The sequence below is a fragment of the Macaca thibetana genome, chromosome 8 (genome assembly GCF_024542745.1).
Source record: "Macaca thibetana thibetana isolate TM-01 chromosome 8, ASM2454274v1, whole genome shotgun sequence".
In the NCBI taxonomy this organism is placed as follows: Eukaryota; Metazoa; Chordata; class Mammalia; order Primates; family Cercopithecidae; genus Macaca; species Macaca thibetana.
The window spans coordinates 21,089,035-21,109,150 of record NC_065585.1 but is presented as its reverse complement, the minus strand read 5'-3'; the positions used below and the strand labels follow the sequence as shown (position 1 = coordinate 21,109,150).

General features: G+C 41.9%; 2 protein-coding genes across 4 annotated transcripts in view; both read left to right on the top strand.

Moving 5' to 3' along the window:
- Nucleotides 1–20,116, top strand: part of NDUFB9 (NADH:ubiquinone oxidoreductase subunit B9) — a 576,062-nt gene that overhangs the window by 27,661 nt on the left and 528,285 nt on the right. Inside the window, exon 1 of one of the 3 annotated variants that reach the window (XM_050801739.1) lies at nt 14,619–14,622. The exons of 1 other annotated variant lie outside the window; for it this stretch is intronic. The gene's annotated coding sequence lies outside the window, so the exon portion shown is untranslated. Of the gene's footprint in view, nt 1–14,618; nt 14,623–16,696; nt 16,702–20,116 lie in introns of those variants that run through there. One more of the 3 variants, XM_050801731.1, reaches the window with a different exon arrangement.
- Nucleotides 1–20,116, top strand: part of FER1L6 (fer-1 like family member 6) — a 286,778-nt gene that overhangs the window by 164,958 nt on the left and 101,704 nt on the right. Inside the window, exons 13-16 of the mRNA XM_050801779.1 lie at nt 5,970–6,150; nt 12,395–12,515; nt 15,303–15,403; nt 19,463–19,553. Coding sequence (XP_050657736.1) covers nt 5,970–6,150; nt 12,395–12,515; nt 15,303–15,403; nt 19,463–19,553 — 494 coding nt within the window. The remainder of the gene's footprint in view (nt 1–5,969; nt 6,151–12,394; nt 12,516–15,302; nt 15,404–19,462; nt 19,554–20,116) is intronic.

Genomic DNA, 20,116 nt, shown 5'->3' with positions numbered 1-20,116 from the left:
AAAACTCCCTTTAGCATGTCTTTTAGGATAGGTCTAGTGTTGATGAAATCTCAGTTTTTGTTTGTCTGTGAAAGTCTTCATTTCTCCATGTTTAAAGGATATTTTTGCTAAATATAGTATTCTAGGATAAAAGGGTTTTTGTTGTTATTGTTTAGTACTTTAAATATGGCATGCCACTCTCTCCCGTCCTGTAAGGTTTCCACTGAGAAGTCTCCTGACAGATGTATTGGAACTTCTTTGTATGTTGTTTGTTTCTTTTCTCTTGCTGCTTTTAGGTTCTTTATCCTTGAGGTTTGGGACTTTGATTATTAAATGTCTTGAGGTAGTCTTTGGATTAAATCTGCTTGGTGTTCTATAGCCTTGTTCTTGAATATTGAAATCTTTCTTTAGGGTTGGGAAGCTCTCTGTTGTTATTATCCCTTTGAATAAACTTTCTACCCTGAATTCTGTCTCTCTACCTCCTCCTTGAGGCCAATAATTCTTAGATTTGCCCTTTAGAGGTGATTTTCTAGATCTTGTAGTCATGTTTTATTCTTTTCTATTCTTTTTTTCATTTCCTCTGTGTATTTTCAAATAGGCTATCTTTAAGCTTACTAATTCTTCCTTCTGCTTAATTCTGCTGTTAAGAGAGACTGATGTATTCTTCAGTATGTTGGTTGCATTTTTTAGCTCCAGAATTTCTGCTTGATTGTTTCTAATTATTCAATCTCTTTGTTAAATTTGCCTGGTAGCATTCTGAATTGCTTCTCTGTGTTCTCCTGAATTTTATCGAGTTTCCTCTATACAGCTATTTGATTTCTCTGAAAGCTCACCTATCCCTGCTGCTCTGGGATTGGTCACAAGTACCTTATTTAGTTTGCCTGGTGAGCTCATGTTTTTCTGGATGGTCTTGATGCCTGTGGATATTATTTGGTGTCTAGGCATTGAAGAGTTAGGTATTTATTGTAGTGTTTGTAGTTTGGGCTTGTTTGCACCCATCCTTCTTAGGAGGGCTTTCTAGATATTTGAAGGGACTTGGGAGTTGTGATCTAATTCTTTGGTTGCTGCAGTTGCATCTGAATTAGGGGAAACTCCAAGCCTAGTAACACCGTGGCTCTTGCAGAGTTGTAGAGGTACTGCCCTGGTGATCTTGGGTAAGATCCAAAAGAATTCTCTTGATTAATAGGCAGAGACACTTGTTCTCTTAGTTTCCCTGAAAAAGAGGGAAACTCTCTGTCTCTGTACTGAGTTGCCTGGAGCTGGGGGAGGGGTAACACAAGCACTTCTGTTGCTACCACCACTGGGACTGGGCTGGCTCAGACCCAAAGCCAGCACATCCCTGGGTCTCGCCTAAGGCCCACGATGACCACTCTCTGGCTATTGCCTGTGTTCACTCAAGGACCAAGGGCTGTACATCAGCAGGTGCTTAATCCAGCCAGGTGCCTGTCCTTTCCTTCAGGGAAATGAGTTCACCCCTGGCCCCAGGTGGGTCCAGAGATGTCATCTGGGAGCCAGGACTTGGAATCTAAAACCTTAGAAATCTACCTGGTTTTCTATTCTACTGTGGCTGAGCTGGCATCCAAGTTGTTAAGACAACATTCTTTCCACTCTTCTCTCTCCTTTCCTTAAGCAGCAGAGTCTCTCCCCATGACCACCACCACCCTAGTCCTACAGCTAGTACTGCCTGGTGATTACCAATGTTCACTCAAGGCCCAAGGGCTCTTTAGTCTGCTTATGATGAATCCAGGCTTAGTTCTCTCCCTTTGCAACAATGGGCTCCTCTCTGGCCCAAGGCAGGTCCAGAAATGCTGTCTAGGAGAGTGAAGGCCTGAAATCAGGAGCCCCAAGAGCCTGCTTGGTATTCTACCTCATTGTGGCCAAGCTGGTATCCAAGCTGTGAGACAAAGTCCCCTTTATACTTTCCTCTCCTTTCCTCAAACTGAAGGGGTTTCTCCCCATAGCTAACACAGCTGGGAATGTGTTGGGTCACACCTGAAGTCAGCATGGTGCTGAGCCTCACCCAAGGACTGTGGTGGTACTGCCTGGCTACCATTGCTGATTATCCAAGGCCCAAGGGCTCTTTAGTCTGTAGATGATTAATTCTGCTAGGACTGGTTTCTTCCTTTCAAGGCAGTGGGTTCCCTTCTGTTCCAAGGTGTGTTTAGAAATGTCATCTTGGGACGGGGCATGGTGGCTCACGCCTGCAATCCCAGGACTTTGGGGGGCCGAGGCAGGTGGATCACTTGAGGTCAGGAGTTTGAGAACAGCCTGGCCAGCATGATGAAACCCTGTCTCTACTAAAAATAGCTGGGTGTCAGAAATTAGCCAGGTGTGGTGATGCGTGGCTGCAATCCCAGCTGTTCGGGAGGCTGAGGCAGGAGAGTTGCCTGAACCTGGGAGGCAGAGGTTACAGCCAGCTGAGATCAAGCCACTACACTCTAGCCTGGACCACAGAGTGAGACTCTATCTCAAAAAAAAAAAAAAAAAAAAAAAAAAAAAGAATGTCATCTGTGGGCTAGGGTCTGAAATGTGGATCTTACAACTCTGCCTGGTGCTAATTCTGTGGCTGACCTGGTATACAAGTTGCAAGACAAGGTTGTCTTTATTCTCCTCACTCCCTTCCTCAAGCAGAGGGAAGGAGTCCCTCCCAGGGCTGCTAAGTGTTGGGAGAAGAGTGAAAATTCCTTGGCTGCCCCAGCTTATGTCTCACCTAGGGCATGTGCACCCCAAGTCCACTGTCTCTGAGCCCAGCATAGCACCAGGACTTTTCCAGAAATGGCAGTCTTTGTGGCCTAGACTACCTTTCAAGTTTATTTAGGACCGCAGAGCACCTCAGCCTGTAGTGGTGAAGCTTGCTGGAACTTAGGATGGACGATTTGCTTCTGGCTAAGTCTGGTCTAGATGCTCCCTCCTTGGGCGATGGCTGGGTTCTGCCTGGTATTGCTTTCCACTGTGACAAGGCAGCACTGAGTTCCAATACAAAATTCCACAATCACTGCATTTTTTTCATCCCCAAGTGCTCAGATTTTCTCTCCACACCATTTGGAGAGAAAATTTCTCTCCACACTGCTGGGGGATGGGGAGGAATGAATCACCTATAGGCAATTCAAGACTGTTTTTCCTACCTTCTTCAGTGCTGCTCTCCTTAATATGATGTTAAAACCAGGTACTGTAATCACTCACCTGATTTTTGGTTCTTATGAAGGTGCTTATTTTGTATGAATAGTTGTTTAATTTGGTCTTCCTGTGGGGGGTGATCACTTCAGGGTTCTATTTGGCTATCTTGCTCCACCTTCTCTCTGCATTTATTTTCATACTTCACAAAAGTGATTAAGACTATAGGTTTAGATTCAGACATACTTGGATTCCTAATCCTGGTTCCATTACCCAGAGTTCACTTAATGTCTCTGAGTCTCAGTTTCTTCATGTGTGAAATGAATTCCTCATAGAGTTGTTGCAAAAGTTTAAGGAGTTAAGGCATACAAAGTGCCATGCATACAGTAGATGTCATTATGTAACTCCCCAAGTCTTGGGCTATTGTGCAACTGGGAAAGCCATTCCCAGAAAGAGCATTCCATCATAGAAGGTCATGATTTATATTCAGGAAGCTCTCTTTGAACAGAGCAGAAAAAAAATAGAGATGAAATACAGCCCTTTTAAGCCATACAGCTGGAAACCTCACAAAGAATCTCCTGTCTGCATGACCAGAAAGTAGAGATACGTTTTGGGAACATGTATCTTTATAGAGAGGGCAGAGGGACCCGGGAGGGTTAGCTCTGAGAAGACAGGTTTGGGTGGGGACTGAGAGAGACCTGGAAGCTGGCTTTAAGCATCAAAGGGCCAGAGAAGAGGAAGGAGGCTTATGATGTGGGGCTCTAGGATGGGTCTAAGAAGACATGGACATATGTGAAAAGTGGGGTGACTTGGGGTCTATCCAAGGAAGAACTTGCCAATAGGCAGTAAATTGCCTTAGTTGACTGGGTTCCACAGGGAGGTAGTGAGCTGCATATGGGAGTGTCCCCCGCTCTGGCCTTCTCTCCAGTAGCCTATTCTCTGGCCCTGCCCTCCATTCTTCTCATTGTCTCTTACTATAATATCTTCCCTTTGACTCATGAAGATACCCAACTCTTTCTTCTGTTTCACTTTCATCTCTGTCCATCTCAGACTACATGGTTCATCCCTTTAGCCACACTCTTCCCAGTTGTCTCAATTCTCTTCCCTGTTGTGCTATTAAAACCCCATCTAATTATCCTAGCTCTCTGCTCTCGTGCTCTGCCTTCGTGATTGACTTACAACAATTTCAGTGGTTTCAGCCATAATGGATATCGAGAGAGGTCGAATAACCACCTCAGCTTATATAGCTGGTGAATTTTAAAAAGAGGACTCAAACAAGGCCTGCTAACTCTAAGTCTCCTTCTCTTTCTAGGATATTATTATGCTTCTCTCAGGTATTTTAGTATTATTCCTAAGGTAAGAATAATGGAGAAGGGAAGAAAAGAATGTATTGGAATGAACTGGGAGAAAGACTCTTATGGACATAGAAACACATTGAGGTCACTGATTCACTAAATACGAATCAAGACCCTCCCTGCGTTTGTTCCATGACCAGTGGAGACACAAAAATTAGCAAGATACTATTTTCATTCTCAAGACATTTATAGACATCTAAGTAAATTATCTGAAAACAAGATGGTAGAGGAATGATGGGAATATGATGTGATGTTAGGGACCTGTTTAGGTTAGGTTCCCAGAAACGAAACTTGGGAAGATTCTCATACATGTGAGGTTTGGGTGGCATGCTCTCGGGAGAAGCGGGTGATGGAGCATAGGGCAGGTCTCTGAGGGCAGGGAGACCAGCCACAGCCCGATCCTGTGAGGTGCTCTCAAGTGAGTGGCATCACAGACTTGGCCCCATTTTGAGGCAAGTGGGCTGGGCTTTTACATCCCCACACCAAGCTGTGAGTGGCTTCAGGCACAAGAAGGGGGCCTTATAATCTTCCGTGGAGAGGCAGACTCCATCAGGGGAAGGCAGTTCTCCATGGAAAGTGGCTATTGTAAGCTATTAGCAGTGATCTCAGTATCTGGGGTTCGAGGGCTCCTTCCTGGTAAAGAGGATCTGGGTGGGGCACCACCAATGACTACTGCAGGGAGACAGAATAGTGATACCTGGCCTGCCTGGAGAGGAGAGGCAGGGGTTAGAGAAGGAGAAGTTAGGAAGGCTTCCCAAGTTAAGGGGTCCACGTGATTGTGGACTTTTGATCCTGAACCTTTCTTGAACAGTCAACCAACTCTGTAATATGGCTAATTTTGCAGCTCCTTCCAAAAGAGAAATGTTCATCTAAATCTTTTAAAGCATTTGACATTAGATTATAAAATGGAAAGATCAATGACACCAATATGGCTGCAGGGAATATCTATTCCTATACAAGGATATTTGTAGCACAAAAGCTGCCCTATTTGTAGGGGAAAAAATAATGTTTTCCTTCCCTCTCTCCCTACTCTGCTTCCCTCTCCCTCTCTCTCTCTCTCAAACATAATTTTGTCTTTGGGGATTTAGACAAGAAGTCTTCTCTTAGAGAAGAAGCAGGTTTGGAAAGGTGTTCATGATATTTTGTTTAGTGAAAAAGGCAAGTTACAAAATGACATATCTATGATTCTTTACCAACATCTCTATTAAAAGTTTTGCAAGGTTATACACTCTAATGTTTAAATGGTTATAACAGTTTTGTGATTTCTAGCGACTCTTTTTAGTTGATCGTATTTTCTAATCTGTCATTTGTGTAGTTATTACAAAAGAGAAAATAAGATGGATAGAACTGATAGCTCATCGTCATTGTCAGTCTTGTTGGTCTGATCATTGCTCTTTCTACTTTCATAATGACAGCTTACCTTATTGCCATGGGAGAACATGAGCTTGGATCCTTTATGCCAAGCAGACTGATTCTGGTTACCAACACCTGACCCCTTTCCTCTTGCTACTGCCTCTGCAGGTAATTTTGGAAACCTGATTGATGGAGGGTCCCATCAAGGGAGTAAGAAGTCAGCTGAATCAGCTGAAGAGGACCTCCTTCCACTGCTTCACGAAGGACAAGAGGATGTGGCCCATGATGTTCCCATTCCTATGGCCTCCACCACTCACCCAGAGAAGCCACTGGTGACGGAAGGGAACAGGTAGGAGACATAGCCTGGGTGAACAGCCAAGGATTTTGGTATGGGATTTTGTCCAATTTCTAGGACTGTTTTCTTCAGTTCTTCACTAAAATCAGAATTTTTTTTTTTTTTTTTTTTTTTTTTTTTTGAGACGGAGTCTTGCTTAGTCACCAGACTGGAGTGCAGTGGCGCATCTCAGCTCACTGCAACCTTTGCCTCCCGGGTCCAAGTGATTCTCCTGCCTCAGCCTCCTGAATAGCTGGGACTATAGGCACACACCACCATGCCTGGCTAATTTTTGTGTTTTTAGTAGAGATGGGTTTTCACCATGTTGACCAGGATGGTCTTGATCTCCTGATCTCATGATCCCCCCGCCTCGGCCTCTCGAAGTGCTGGGATTACAGGCATAAGCCACCATGCCCGGCCAGAAACATAATTTTTAAATCTCAGCTATGAGAACAAGGTGCAAATTGGAGCAAGAGGGTAAGTACCACTCAACTGAATCTTTAGCAACATGACGACCCTCCAGATAACACACCTGGGTAATTCATTTAAGGGCAGAGCAATGATGATGATGATGATCATATCTAAAGCACCCTTTATTCTGTAATTGAAGCAAAATAAGGTAGGAAGGTCAGAACTTACAATTTCAATCCAAACCCTCTTATTATATTCATCTGAGTTCTGTGCTATTATGTAAATTCAATTTGATGGGATTATTGAATACATCATTTCTTATCTTATTTTTGACACAGTCATTTGCAAACTGAAAGACTCAAAAAAAAAAAAAAAAAAAACAATTGTCAGGCACCAGAAAAGATAATTTCCGAAAACAGCTGGGGGCACTTACACGTACTCTCACTGATCTCCTTTAATCCATGCAAATTTTCAACCTGCAAATAGAAGTAAAATTATAGAACTTTTTAAAAGAAAGTGGTGTCAAGCACCGATCAAATGAGAAGGGATAGTGTAGTAAGAGTCTTTTATTGCCAGATCTTGAAATATGTATGATCTTATTGGATTCTCATAATAGCATGTTTCTTCCCACATTTTGCATGCGAAGAGAATGAAGATGTTGCATGGCCCCGACAAGGCTACATCTCTATGCTCCTCAGTCCCTCTGCTCTTTTCAATCTGGACACTCTCTGGGGACTGAACCATGACCACTCTCATGATAACAGGGACTCCCAAATCTGTCTTCCTAGACAGCCCTCTTTCCTGAGCAGCAGATCTAAGCACTTCCGCTTGGATGTCCCAGATTACTCACCAGGCCCATTGTCTTCACAGACAGCTTTTCTTCTTTCCCTATTTTCCTGTCTCATAGACCGAGCTCACCCTTCTGAGTCCTCCAAGCCACAGGCAAGAAAACTGTCAACTGTTGGTTGGGTGAGGTGGCTCACGCCGAGGTGGGTGGATTGCGAGGTCAGGAGTTCAAGACCAGCCTGGCCAACATAGTGAAACCCCGTCTCTACTAAAAATACCAAAAATTAGCAGGGTGTGGTGGCAGTTACCTGTAATCCCAGCTACTCAGGAGGCTGAGGCAGGAGAATCGCTTGAACTCGGGAGGCGGAGGTTGCAGTGAGTGGAGATCGTGCCACTGCACTCCAGCCTGGGTGACAGTGGAAGACTCCAAAAAAAAAAAAAAAAAAAAAAAAAAAAAAGGTCAACCGATCTCTTGTCCTTCCTACCTGCATCTGCTCAGTGATGAAGTCAGTCAATACAGTTCTTAAGTATTTCTCAAATCTATTGCCATTTAAAAATTCTGGCCATTGGCACCTTCAGCCTGAATTACTAGAAAACAACAGCAACAACACCTCCTACCTGACTTGGATCTTATTCAAGACCTTCGCTAAACTGTGAGAACCATTTACTCCCCTGATTCACCTCACTCATTGATGACCTGTGGCTTTCAGGATTAATTCCAGAGGCCATAGCTTATGGATTTGATCCCAGTCTACTTCTCCACCTTCATTTTTGGCCACTCTACAAACTCTTCCATTCCAAACTGCGGTGCCCCTGGCAGTTTCCCAATATGTCCTGCTGTGTACTGCTTCTGGACCTTTGAACGCACTCTTCCTTATGCCTGGCAATAATCCCCCTCCTCAGAACTGCTAGGTTCGAGACAAAGCCCGGTTCCCTTCCCTGAATCCCCAGTCTGATTTGGATTTCTGTCCTTACGTCCCCAAGCACTGATTGAAGACGTTTTTATCTGTCTCTCTCCTCTGTTAAACTGGGAGCATGTTGAGGCCAGGGACTGTGCCTTCTTCACACGCATATCTGTTCATCTCCGTGCTCATAAGTGTTTTTGAATAAGTTAAGGAATTACTATAACTGGATTGGGTACAGAGTACTATGGGAACAGAGTCAGGTGAGTAATCCCACTGAGGAGGAGGTAAGGAGTTGGGAAAAGGCACAGAAAGAGTAACATCCTAAAGGATGAGAATGTGCTTAAGGGATTGAGGGAAAGCATTTAGGACAAAGCAGAATGGAGTCCATTGAAATAGTCTTAGCTGTTTGTCCTCTTGTTTTTGAGCATTCCCTGAATTTTCTAAACCTTGTGCTTCCATGGGCCTCCCATGAATCACCTTCTTTGGGGTATTTTTTTGGGTCCCTGAATGCCATACCTGTTTATCTGTCATTCTTTACAACACCAGAGACAACCCCAAATTCCTCTGTCTTTTAACTTTATTCTCAAAACTGAGACCATCAGTGAGTGAACAGCTGGCTCTGCAGTTCTGGGGGACTGTTCTGAGACTACTCAGAGGTACTCTGCATCTTTGCACTGAGGCCAGGCAGTGAAGACATTCTCTACCTTGATGGATTAGCCATTGATGACTATTGGTGGGGATTTCAGGGGAGGATGGCAAGGGAAGGATTTAGGAGGAGATGAGAGGTTTCAAAGCATCCTTGGATGCACCTCATATTAGTGCTGTCCTGCTGACTTAAGGAAACCAAAATAAGTCATGCTGGTATTTTTTTGGTTCAGTTGGGCTTTCTATACACTCTTCAGTCACCATACTGAGGCTCTGTCTATATAGTGACAAGCCAGGGAGGCAGCAGCTGAGTTGGAAAAGTCTATGTCTATAAAAGACCCCTATACATATATACACATATATGCATGCATGTGCACATATATTTGAACACACACAATTTATTTGCTGCCCCCATTAAAATGTCACCTTGGATTTGTTCTGGGCTTTCCAGTTTTACAAAGCACATGCATTCACATGCATCTAATTTACTAGGCTGGAGCTCCGGAATGGGACTGGAGAATAAGATATCCAATGGCAGGTCATCATGTGATGACCCAAAGTCACAAGGCTGGTCCTGTATCAGCACAGCCATTTAGACTGACAGTCTCCTCTTTCCACAAGCAGCACAGCACCTTCCCATCTGCTGCCCTCCAGCTGCCCTGCAGTTTGCCTAAGAAGCCACAGCATCCTTGTCCATGTAAACATACTAAGACTAGAAGGTCCTGAGAACCAAAGAGACAAAGGCCTTGTTGCACATCATTAGCACAAAATGACCCAAACCAAAGAAACCTTGAGATAAAGTAAAATTTGGGGTGGGAATTTATTTATCTGCAGGATTCTTAGTGCAATGATTTTTAAAGGGATAAAATAGAGCAGTTTGGTTTCTAAACTTGTTTTTGTTCTCCTGCTGTAATAACAAACCCAGTTTCTTCCAAAAACTTACATGGCTTCTCTTCTGAGTAAACACCTGCCAGTCTGTTTTCTGCAGAACAGACCATGGGACACCTTCACTAATTTTACTGTCTCCTTCAGAGGAAATTTGTGTGGAAGAGCTAAAAAGAACAATCATCCATTCTTTCAGGCTGAGGTTCTCTTTAGTTTTTTGGAATGGAAACAAAGGTCTCTCTCTCTCTCTCTCTCTCTCGCTCTCGCTCTCGCTCTCTCTGTCTCTCTCCCCCCCTACCACTTTATAGAGGCTTCTTGCTCCATGTGTCATCCTGTCACACCCATCCCATGGACTTTAGCTTTCCACAGTTCTCTTCACACAGTCCCAGGTATTTGAGAAAAAATTACACTGGGTTTGGGGGAAAACCTGGTCAAAAAAATAGCTGTCATTAGGCAGGGAGCTTCTTCAACTTTTTGCCATATTTCTCCCCACTTAGCTACCTCCACACCCATCCCCTTCCTTCTTGAGATTAAAACATATAAATTAGCTGCTTCTTTTCTGTCATCTCTGTCACTCTGTTAACTGCCTCTCATCGGCATGCTCACATTTCCAACTGCCGTCTTCAAATATTCCTTCTGGCTCCACGGCTTCCCCTTTTAGCTACTTTGCTATCCCTCTTGTCCCTTTTAGCCAAGCAAGTAACCTACATTATTGGCATTAGTTCCTGACAACACAAAATATCAGACGGATGGGTGGAAGAAAAGAAGGATGGAAGGAAAAGTGGATGGAAGGAAAGGTGGTTAGATGGGCAAGCCATGAAATGCTGAAGTTTAGTTTGGGACAAAAGCCTTTACCCTCATTGATAGTATGATTATCTTTTTACATTTCTCTAGCAATTTCAGCCTATATAATGCATTTATATCTGTTTTCTTTTTAAAAAAATTGTTTTTTCCCATAGGTTTTGGGGGAACAGGTGGTATTTGGTTACATGAGTACATTCTTTAGTGGTGATTTGTGAGATTTTGGTCTGCCCATCACCCAAGCAGTATACGCTGAACCCAATTTGTAGTCTTTTATCCCTCACTCTCCTCCCACCCTTTCCCCTCCAAGTCCCCAAAGTCCATTGTATCCTTCTAATGCCTTTGCATCCTCATAGCTCATAGCTTAGCTCCCACTTATGAGTGAGAGCATACAATGTTTGGTTTTCCATTCCTGAGTTACTTCACTTAGAATAATAGTCTCCAATCACATTCAGATTGCTGCAAATGCCATTAATTCATTCCTTTTTATGGCTGAGTAGTATTCCGTCATATATATGCACACACACCACAGTTTCTTTATCCACTTGTTGATTAATGGACAGTTGGGCTGGTTCCACATTTTTGCAGTTGTGAATTGTGCTGCTATAAACATGCATGTACGTATCTTTTTTGTATAATAACTTATTTTCCTCTGGGTAGATACCCAGTAGTGGAATTGCTGAATCAAATGATAGTTCTGCTTTTAGTTCTTTAAGACCTGAAACTATAAAAATTCTACAAGATAACATCAGAAAAACCCTTCTAGACATTGGCTTAGGCAAAGATATTATGACCAAGAACCCCCCCCAAAAAATGCAACAAAAACAAAGATAAATAGGTGGGATTTAATTAAACTAAGGAGCTTTTGCACAGCAAAAGGTACAGGCAGCAGAGTAAACAGACAACCCACAAAGTGGGAGAAAATCTTCACAATCTATACATGTGACAAAGGACAAATATCTAGAATCTACAAGGAACTCAAATTATCAAGAAGAAAACAGTCTCATCAAAAACTGGGCTAAGGACATGAATAGACAATTCTCAGAGGAAGATACGCAAATGGCCAACAGACATATGAAAAGATGCTCAGCATCACTAATAATCAGGGAAGTGCAAATCAAAACCACAATGCTCAAAATGCACAAACACTCAAAATGCACAAATGCAAATCAAAACCACGATGCTCAAAACGCACAAAATGCAAAAATACTCAAAATGCGCAAAACTACCTTACTCCTGCAAGAATGGCCATTACTAAAAAATAAAAAAACAATAGATGTTGGCATGAATGCGGTGAAAAGGGAACACTTCCACACTGCTGTTGGGAATGAAACTAGTACAACCACTGTGGAATACATCTGTTACCTTGACTTTCACACATGCCTGGCACATAGTGACCAGAAAGGAAAAGTTACTTTTCTTCCCATTTTCCTTCTCATTTAAAATCATCCTCCTCCTGCACTCCAGCCTGGGTGATGGAGCAAGAACTTGCCTTTTAAAAATTAATTACTTAATTAAATAAAAATAAAGCCATCCTTCTTGAAAAAGGCCTGCCTGAAAAAATCCTGTCCTCTAGTGATCGTTTCTAAGCTTGCTTCCAGTTCTGATGGTGGCTGTTAATACCTCTCCATTGTAGCCATCTAACTGTTCATTGTTCATTGCTCACAGGTCCCCAATTATAGACTAAGGATGGTGTTAAAAGTTTGATAGTTTTGTTACCATGCCTCCCGAGTCCTGCCCAGAACATACAAAACATTAACGTGTGCCTGGGGTTGCCTGGAAAACACTGATTACCAGCTAACTTCCAGACCTAATTGTTTTCACAGGAATTACAACTATTTGCCATTTGAGGCTAAGAAGCCCTGTGTCTACTTCGTCAGCTCTTGGGGAGACCAGACCTTCAGGCTGCACTGGTCTAACATGCTGGAGAAAATGGCAGACTTCCTGGTAGGTGACTCTGACAGGTGATGGATTAGAGGATTGGGAAGCTGGTCGGGGAAGGGATTTTTAAAATCCACCTAGTAGAGGATGTTAACCTCAGTTTAAATACAAACAAATGGGGGATGGTGCATTTGGAGGGCATGTGGATCCTACCATGCGTATCTAGGGGAATGAAATAACATTTTGTAAAATCCCTGGACTTGAATCAAACTACCTAAGTTCAAATCCCTGCCCTGCTTCTGGCTGTTATAGGATCTAGATATGGGCTGTTTTTCTAATCTCCGAAGGGCAGGAATTGACAACTTTCTCACAAAATTGATAGATCCTGGCTTCAACTAATAAAAATTCCTAAGTCCCTGGCACGGTGGACAACTACCTACAACATCAGACCCTGCCTGCCTCTACAGCCTCGTCTTTCCTATGTTCTTCCTCCCTTACTTTGTTCCAACCACACTGGTCTCCTTTGAATATGTTGAAAAAGCCAAATTCCTTTAAGCCTCCCAGCCACCACCATGCCTTTTCCTCTGTTACTTTTCCCCTCTCTAGTCTTCTTGTAACCCAGCCAAATTCCAGCGTTTAGTTTCAGACTTCCTCAGGGAAGAGTGTGACACCTTCTACCCCCTTATCTTCTTACATAAAACCCTGTTTTGTTTTGTTTTGTTTTGTTTTGTTTGTGAGAAGGCAGTCTTGCTTTGTCACTCAGGCTGGAATGCAGTGGCATAATCACAGCTCACTGCAGCCTTGCCCTTCTGGGCTCAAGTAATCCTCCTGCCTCAGTCTCCCATGTAGCTGGGACCACAGGGATGTCCTACCACCCCTGGCTAATTTTTTAAATATTTTGTAGAGATGGAGTCTCACTGTGTTGCCCAGGATGGCCTGGAACTCCTAGGCAATCCTCCCACCTCAGCATCCCAAGTATTTGGAACTACAGGTGCACGCATGCAACCATGCCTGATTTTTTTTTTTTTTTTTTTTTTTTTTTTTTTTTGAGACAGGATCTCACTATGTTACCCAGGCTGGTCTGGAATTCCTGGGCTTAAGCAATCCTCCTGCCTTGGCCTCCCAAATTGCTGGGGTGTTAGGCATGAGCCATCGTGCCTGGCCAACGCCCTGTTCTTTTCCTTTGGACCACTTATACTTTACAATATATTTGTGTGTTTCTTTGTTCAATAACTATTTGCCACTGTTTCTATGGCATTTAGCATAATGCCTGGCACCTGATAGGGGCTAAATAATTATTCATGGAATTGAATGTTTGAAAGTATTTTATACTGTAAACAGTGCCAATCAATATCCAATCAATGCTAGGTTTTCCCACCTCAGCCCCAGGAGGGAGAGAAAGCTGGGACCTCTGTTTCTCTGATATCTTGCTCCTTCCCTTTATAAATTCTTCTCTCCTACTCCCGTGCTCCCACTACTCTGTCCCACATGCCTTACCAGATCATCCTTGTCTTGACCCTCCTGTTCCACTAAAACCTATGCTAAGTCAAGAACAAATTTCTCTGTCCCATCTGCTTTATAATCCTTGTCTCCAAATTTGTAAAACAAAGTATTGTCTCTGACCATGGGGATTCCAGGCATCATGGAGATAAACTCTGAGAGTGTTCAGGAGACCTAGTCTGGGGTCACAGCACATGGAGGTCCCAGACTGTCTTGGTTAGGATGGTCTTACTTCTCCTTCAGACAAAACAGATCCTTTATCTCCAAGAGTCTTGACATTTTTCTCCAAGAGTCTTGACATTTATCTCCAAGAGTCTTGACAAAGCAAATCAGAATTTTTTTCCTAGAGGCCATAGTGACATTCATTTCTAATTCCTTTATCAATGTTGGCATCCCTGCCATGCTTGGCATATCATGGCTAACTACCATGAGAGACATGACTGAATGTTTACTAACTACCAGCACTGTTTGAGGATATTCACACCCCCTATAGTGTTGTAGGTGCGTTCTGTTATTATTTCATTCTACAGATAAGGAAATTGGGCATAAATGGATTAATTCACTTGTAAGTTATAGAGCCTGGATTTGAACCAAGGCAATCTGACTCTGGAGCCCAAATCCTTAACTATGCCACAATGTTTCCTATTCTTATAGTGAAGGTGTAAAGAGGGGGAACATATGTCCCCAGGCACCAGACTTTGAGATATGGTAGAGAATACAGTTTCATAAATTCTAGCAAAGGCGTAGTAACACATATACTTCCCCTTAGGTGCCGTTTTCCTCCAGGTCACTAAATAGAATTCTAGAATTTAGTCCCAAAGGAAAAGTGTGATTATTAAGTATACAAGCATAGGGCCATTGCCATGTACAATCTGTCCCATTACGTGGCCCAAAACTCATGTAATCAGAAGAACAGGGAACCCTTTAATTTCAGGGATTATTCAATATGATTATATCCCTATGTAAAAAATTGACTTGAACATTACTTTTGAAGTTTTGGGTAATTATATCTAATTACTCTACATTGTTAGCTATTTCCCACATTATTAGGTTTCCCCAGAGAGTAGATTCTAAATAAATGGTACCCATTAGGGAATGGATCTATAACAGAAACAATGAGTTTGAACAGTATGGGAGAAGACTTGTGTCTGGACCAATTCCACTTATTAAAAGAAAGGTTCAAAGTTAGAATGTAGTAGCATTTTCCAATTCAAGTACAAGAAAACTAGATAAATCTTCCTTCATTTCCAAAACAAAAAATTAGCTGTTCTTTCTAGTACATTACAATTAGTATCTCTACTACCAATCTCATTCCCACCGCCTCATCTCTCCACCTCTGTGGTTTGTTTTCAGGAAGAAAGTATAGAAGAAGTGAGAGATTTGATCAAGATTTCACAGGAGGCACCTGAAGAGAAAATGAAAACAGTGTTCAGTGACTTCATCAGTCAGAGCAGGTACCGGGAGAGACAGCCGGCATAGGCAGAGCTGAGCTTCTGTGGACTCAGCTTTTCATTACCTTGAGAGAGTAGTCGATTTCCTATGCATTCAAATGGGTGTTTTAGAGTGCTGTATCCATCTTAATTTTGTTCAGTAATTTCACTGGTGCTTGTGGACTGACTACTGCTTCTCGACACTTAACTCAAACATAAATCAAAGGTGGAAAAAGCAAAGGAAGACTTACTACAGAGACTGTGTAGGAAACAAGAAAAATGCTAGTAGTGTTAGTGTACCAGCATGGTGCTGTGCATGTGGTAGACACTCAGCAACTATGTGACACTTAGATGGTTAGAAGCATAAGCTATTAATATATAAAATACTGTTGTTGGGCTGAGGGGAAACATCTCTTCTCTGAAGGCTCTCTGAAAATCAACTATTATACTAAATATACTATTATAGGGGCTGAGGGAAAACCTTCCCTCCCCTCTCTGAAGGCTCAGTGGAAATCAACTGACAAAAAGTAGATTAATAGGAGAAAAGGCATGCAAATGTATTCACGTGCACAGGGGAGAACCACGGAGTGATTACTCAATTACCCAGTGCAGTACAGAAGCTTATATATCCTTTTTTAGACGGGATGGGGGAGATGGAGAATCTAGACATTTCTTTTGAGGGACAGTAAATCATTAGGAAGAATGAATGGACCAGGGAGATGGGAGGCCAACCTTAGGGGAAGGTGAGGGATGAAGCTGCACAGGAACACAGGTTGTCTTAGTTTTTATACAAAGTCCCCCAGGTAATCTCTTGGAGCTGTCCTTAGAAGAACAGATGCAAAGTCTTTCAGGGCAGGTGATGATTCCAGTCTCTTGATCTTTCCTGGTTATTTGATGAGATCTCTAGGGAGGGAGTCTTAAGACAATCACTTTTAAGCTTTCTTAGTCTGAGAGGAAAATGTAAAGAGTCTCTCCTGGTGCCTCGGAAAAGAGGATCAGAGAGACAGGGAGACATGGAAAAGGTCAGAGAGAAACCCTGGTTCTGAGGCTTATTTCTGAGGCCTTCCAATTTTCAAAGCACTCGGCATGATGAAGCACCATATTTTAGGGAATTGTTTTCTGTGTTCCAACACAATTTAATGAAAATTTTATACAACATATTGAGTACCAATTAGTAACCCTTATTCTAGAGGTCAGACAATATAATAAAAGATAAAAAAAAATAGGCTATATAGTTAATTATCTTTTACTGAGAAATTTCCCCAAAACTCAGTGGCTTAACACCATAGTTATTATCTCACTGTTTCTGTGGGCCAGGGGGCCGGGTGTGGCTCAGCTGGGTCCTTTGGGTCAGAGTCTCTTCCCTGACTGCAGTCATATTAAGGCTCCACTGGGATGGATGCACTTCCAAGATCACTCATGTGGTCATTTGCAGAATTCAGTTTTTCATGGGCCATTGGGCTGAGGACTTCAATTTCTCACTAGCTGTTGCCTTGCCATGTGAGCCTCTCTAAGCTGCCTCTCATGACAGAGCAGCTGGCTTCATTCGAGCCAGCAAGCACAAAGAGTTGGAGAGAACATCCCAGCAAGACAGAAGTCAGAGTCTCCCATGCCTAGTCTTGGAAGTGTCAGCCCATCACTCTCGACTATTCTGTTAGAAGCAAGTCACTAGGCCCAGCCCATCTTCAAAGGGAGGAGATTACATAGTAACATGAATTGAGGGAGGTGGGACTCGCTGGAGCCGTCTTAGAGGCGGCTGACACTTTAAGGAAACAACTTGGACTAACCCTTGAAATTAACTAGGTTAAGATTTGAGCAAATATGAGAACTTGTCATAATGGAACAATGGAACTAATGGAAAGGGAGTGGAGATTCATCTGATGAAAGGCAGGGAGTAGCTAAATTCTGGTGTTCAGCTTTTTAAGTTCTGCCTCCCCAATCTCTCAACTACTCAATAATTTTTACTTTACAAAAAAGGGAAAGCAAATAAATAGTTTTTATTTCTTGTTTTTCATTATAAAAGATATATATACACACACACAGAAACACACACACATACAGAAACACACACACACAGAAACACACATTAGTGCTACTGCTGTTGTGAGCTGTTTAGTGCCACCTGCAATTCCCTTTAAGCATTTGAAAAAACTTCACAATGCATACTTTTAGAAACTGTTTATGAGCAAATTAATAGCTCAATAACTTCTGTATGTTAGGGGATTACTTGGGATGACAGTTAATCATTCACCCTTTTTCAAGTTTATAACCAACTGAAAAAAATATTAGAATAAGACAGAGATCAAAATGTTTTATAATTGGAAAAGCTGGATTTGAGAAAGCAGCTTGGACCTGAGGTCAAGGCAAGCTTCCTGTTCCCTGAGCCTGTTCATGGCCAAGCAGCTCAACAGGGCTTCTCCCTCCATCTCGCCCTTGCCTCTCACAGGGACAGGGCACTCGCCATGGGACACGTGAAGGTAAGGGGGGTGTTCACAGCTAGCAGGCAGGCTGGGTCTGAACGATGAAGAATGAACAGAAACGTGTGCCATGGTCATTTACCCCAATTTTAACGAGGAAACAAATTATTTCTCCCTGTGGGGAAAGGAAAGGGATCAGAAGTGATCATGTCTACCTGCACTGATCCATTCTGGAGAGTGACATGGAATTCCTTCTGCCACAAGAAAAGGCAGGAATTGGGGCAACAAGATTCCCTCTTCAAAATATAATCCTTTTTATTCCTTTTTAAAATTTAAAGAAAAGGTAGTGTTACTAGTGTGTCCAAGGAGGATTTCTGGTAAGACTTCCAACCACCAGTGGGTAGAGTCTGGTATGGGACCTTGTCCTAGGTGGTGTGGCATCTTAGGTTTTCCTTTTTGTTTCCTTTATAATTGATTTTTTTCATCAGAAGTGCTCATCATTGAAATGATCATGCTCATCATTTAAAAAAAACCAAATATATCAAGTATGAAAGTTCTTCTCAATTCTCTCTCTAATCCTACTCTCCAGTGAGAAGAGTTTGATTTGTCCTCCTGGACTTTTTTCTGTGCATTTGGAAACACGCATCCTCATGTACACACTCATAAAATAACACATTTCTTCACAAATGATATCACACATTTGCTCAGCAGGTTGCCTTTTCATTCAGCAAAATATCACAGGCATCTTTCTACAGGTGCACATAATAGATATCCTGAATATTCAATTGCTTTTATGTGCCATGATATATTTAACTAGTCCCTAATGACATTTAAGTTGTTCCCACTTATTTTGCTACTATGAACAGTGCTACAATACATATGATTGTGTAAACATAATCTTAAGGGTAAGAATTCTAGCATAATTTACTTTAATTTTGAATCAAATTTAAATTTTGATAGGTGCTATCAAGTAGCCTCTAAAACACTGTAAGAATCTACACCCACCTTCAATAAAGTAGAAGAGTAACTATCTCCCAACATCTTCACCAACCTTGAATATTATTCATTTTTATAGGTAAAATGGTATTGATTTTAATTTACATTTAAGTTATCACTAGTAAGGAAAATATTTTATTTCCCCAAGCATTTAGTCCATTTACATTTTTCTTCTTGAATTGCATTCACAATCTTTACTATTTTTCTTTTGAATACATGTTTAACTTCATCTCCAAAAAATGTTACTACTCAGTCTTTCCTATTGTTTTTAAATGGTAGGGATACATCTAAGTATTGAATCTAAAATATTTGTTTTACATACAACTTTTCAGGAAACTTTTGGTGTGTGTTAAATTTGTAAGATGAAGAAAAACAGCATTTTGTGGGTTTTGTTATGAATTTTTATAGCAATCACAATGGATTGTACTGAAAGTAAGTGGAAAAAACACCTGTTCCCCAAAACTAATGTTGGGTCTGGGCATCATTTCCAGTTCTCATTTTGTCTCTTGGAAAAGTTAATACATTGTGGCTTAATCCTAAATTAAAAATATTGGTTTTATGGCTTCAAAAGCTTTCCAATGTATTGCAGAAATGATATTTGCAAACCTCTAGAATTATATAAATGGATTTTCACTAAGTAGGTTTCAAAATTGTTATTCTTTTCTTACAGTGCCTTTATCTCTGAAGCAGAAAAAAAGCCCAAGATGTTGAACCAAACCACTTTAGATAAGAAGCGACTTACGCTCTGTTGGCAGGAGCTGGTATGTGAAAATCTATTTATACTTTGTGGACAGAGTTAAAAATAAACCTCGCGGATGAGGCATAGTTCACAGACCAAATGAGGATAAGGTTTAAAGGTCATACATTTTTGGGATGCAGAGACAAGAGTGAGAAGGGAACATTTGTTAAGCTGGAAAGAAATGAACATTTATTGAAGGTTTATAAAGATGAACTAGAAGCCCACTGGTCCTACTTCCTATTCTGATGGAGAATAGGTGCCCTCTAGCTCATTTTCTTGACCTTCATATTTTGTTAAAGGCAGTAGACTTGCTTGGCCCTGTGCCCCACAAGCCAAGAGATCAAAAGAAATAACTGTGCTCCTTGACTTCAGGTTCTTCCTATTGAGAATTGTGTTAAAATTTGTAAGCGCTTCTTGAGAACAGGTCAGGAGTTGATACCCCTCTGTGTCCTGGGAACCTGCATGTACTAGGTGCCTAATAGTTGCCCAGTTCTTCTTTAATGACTGGTGACTAGAATTGCCAGACCAAGTCAGGCCCTGGATTATCTCAATTGGAAATGTCAGTTCCAGCAAGGGCACCAAGGG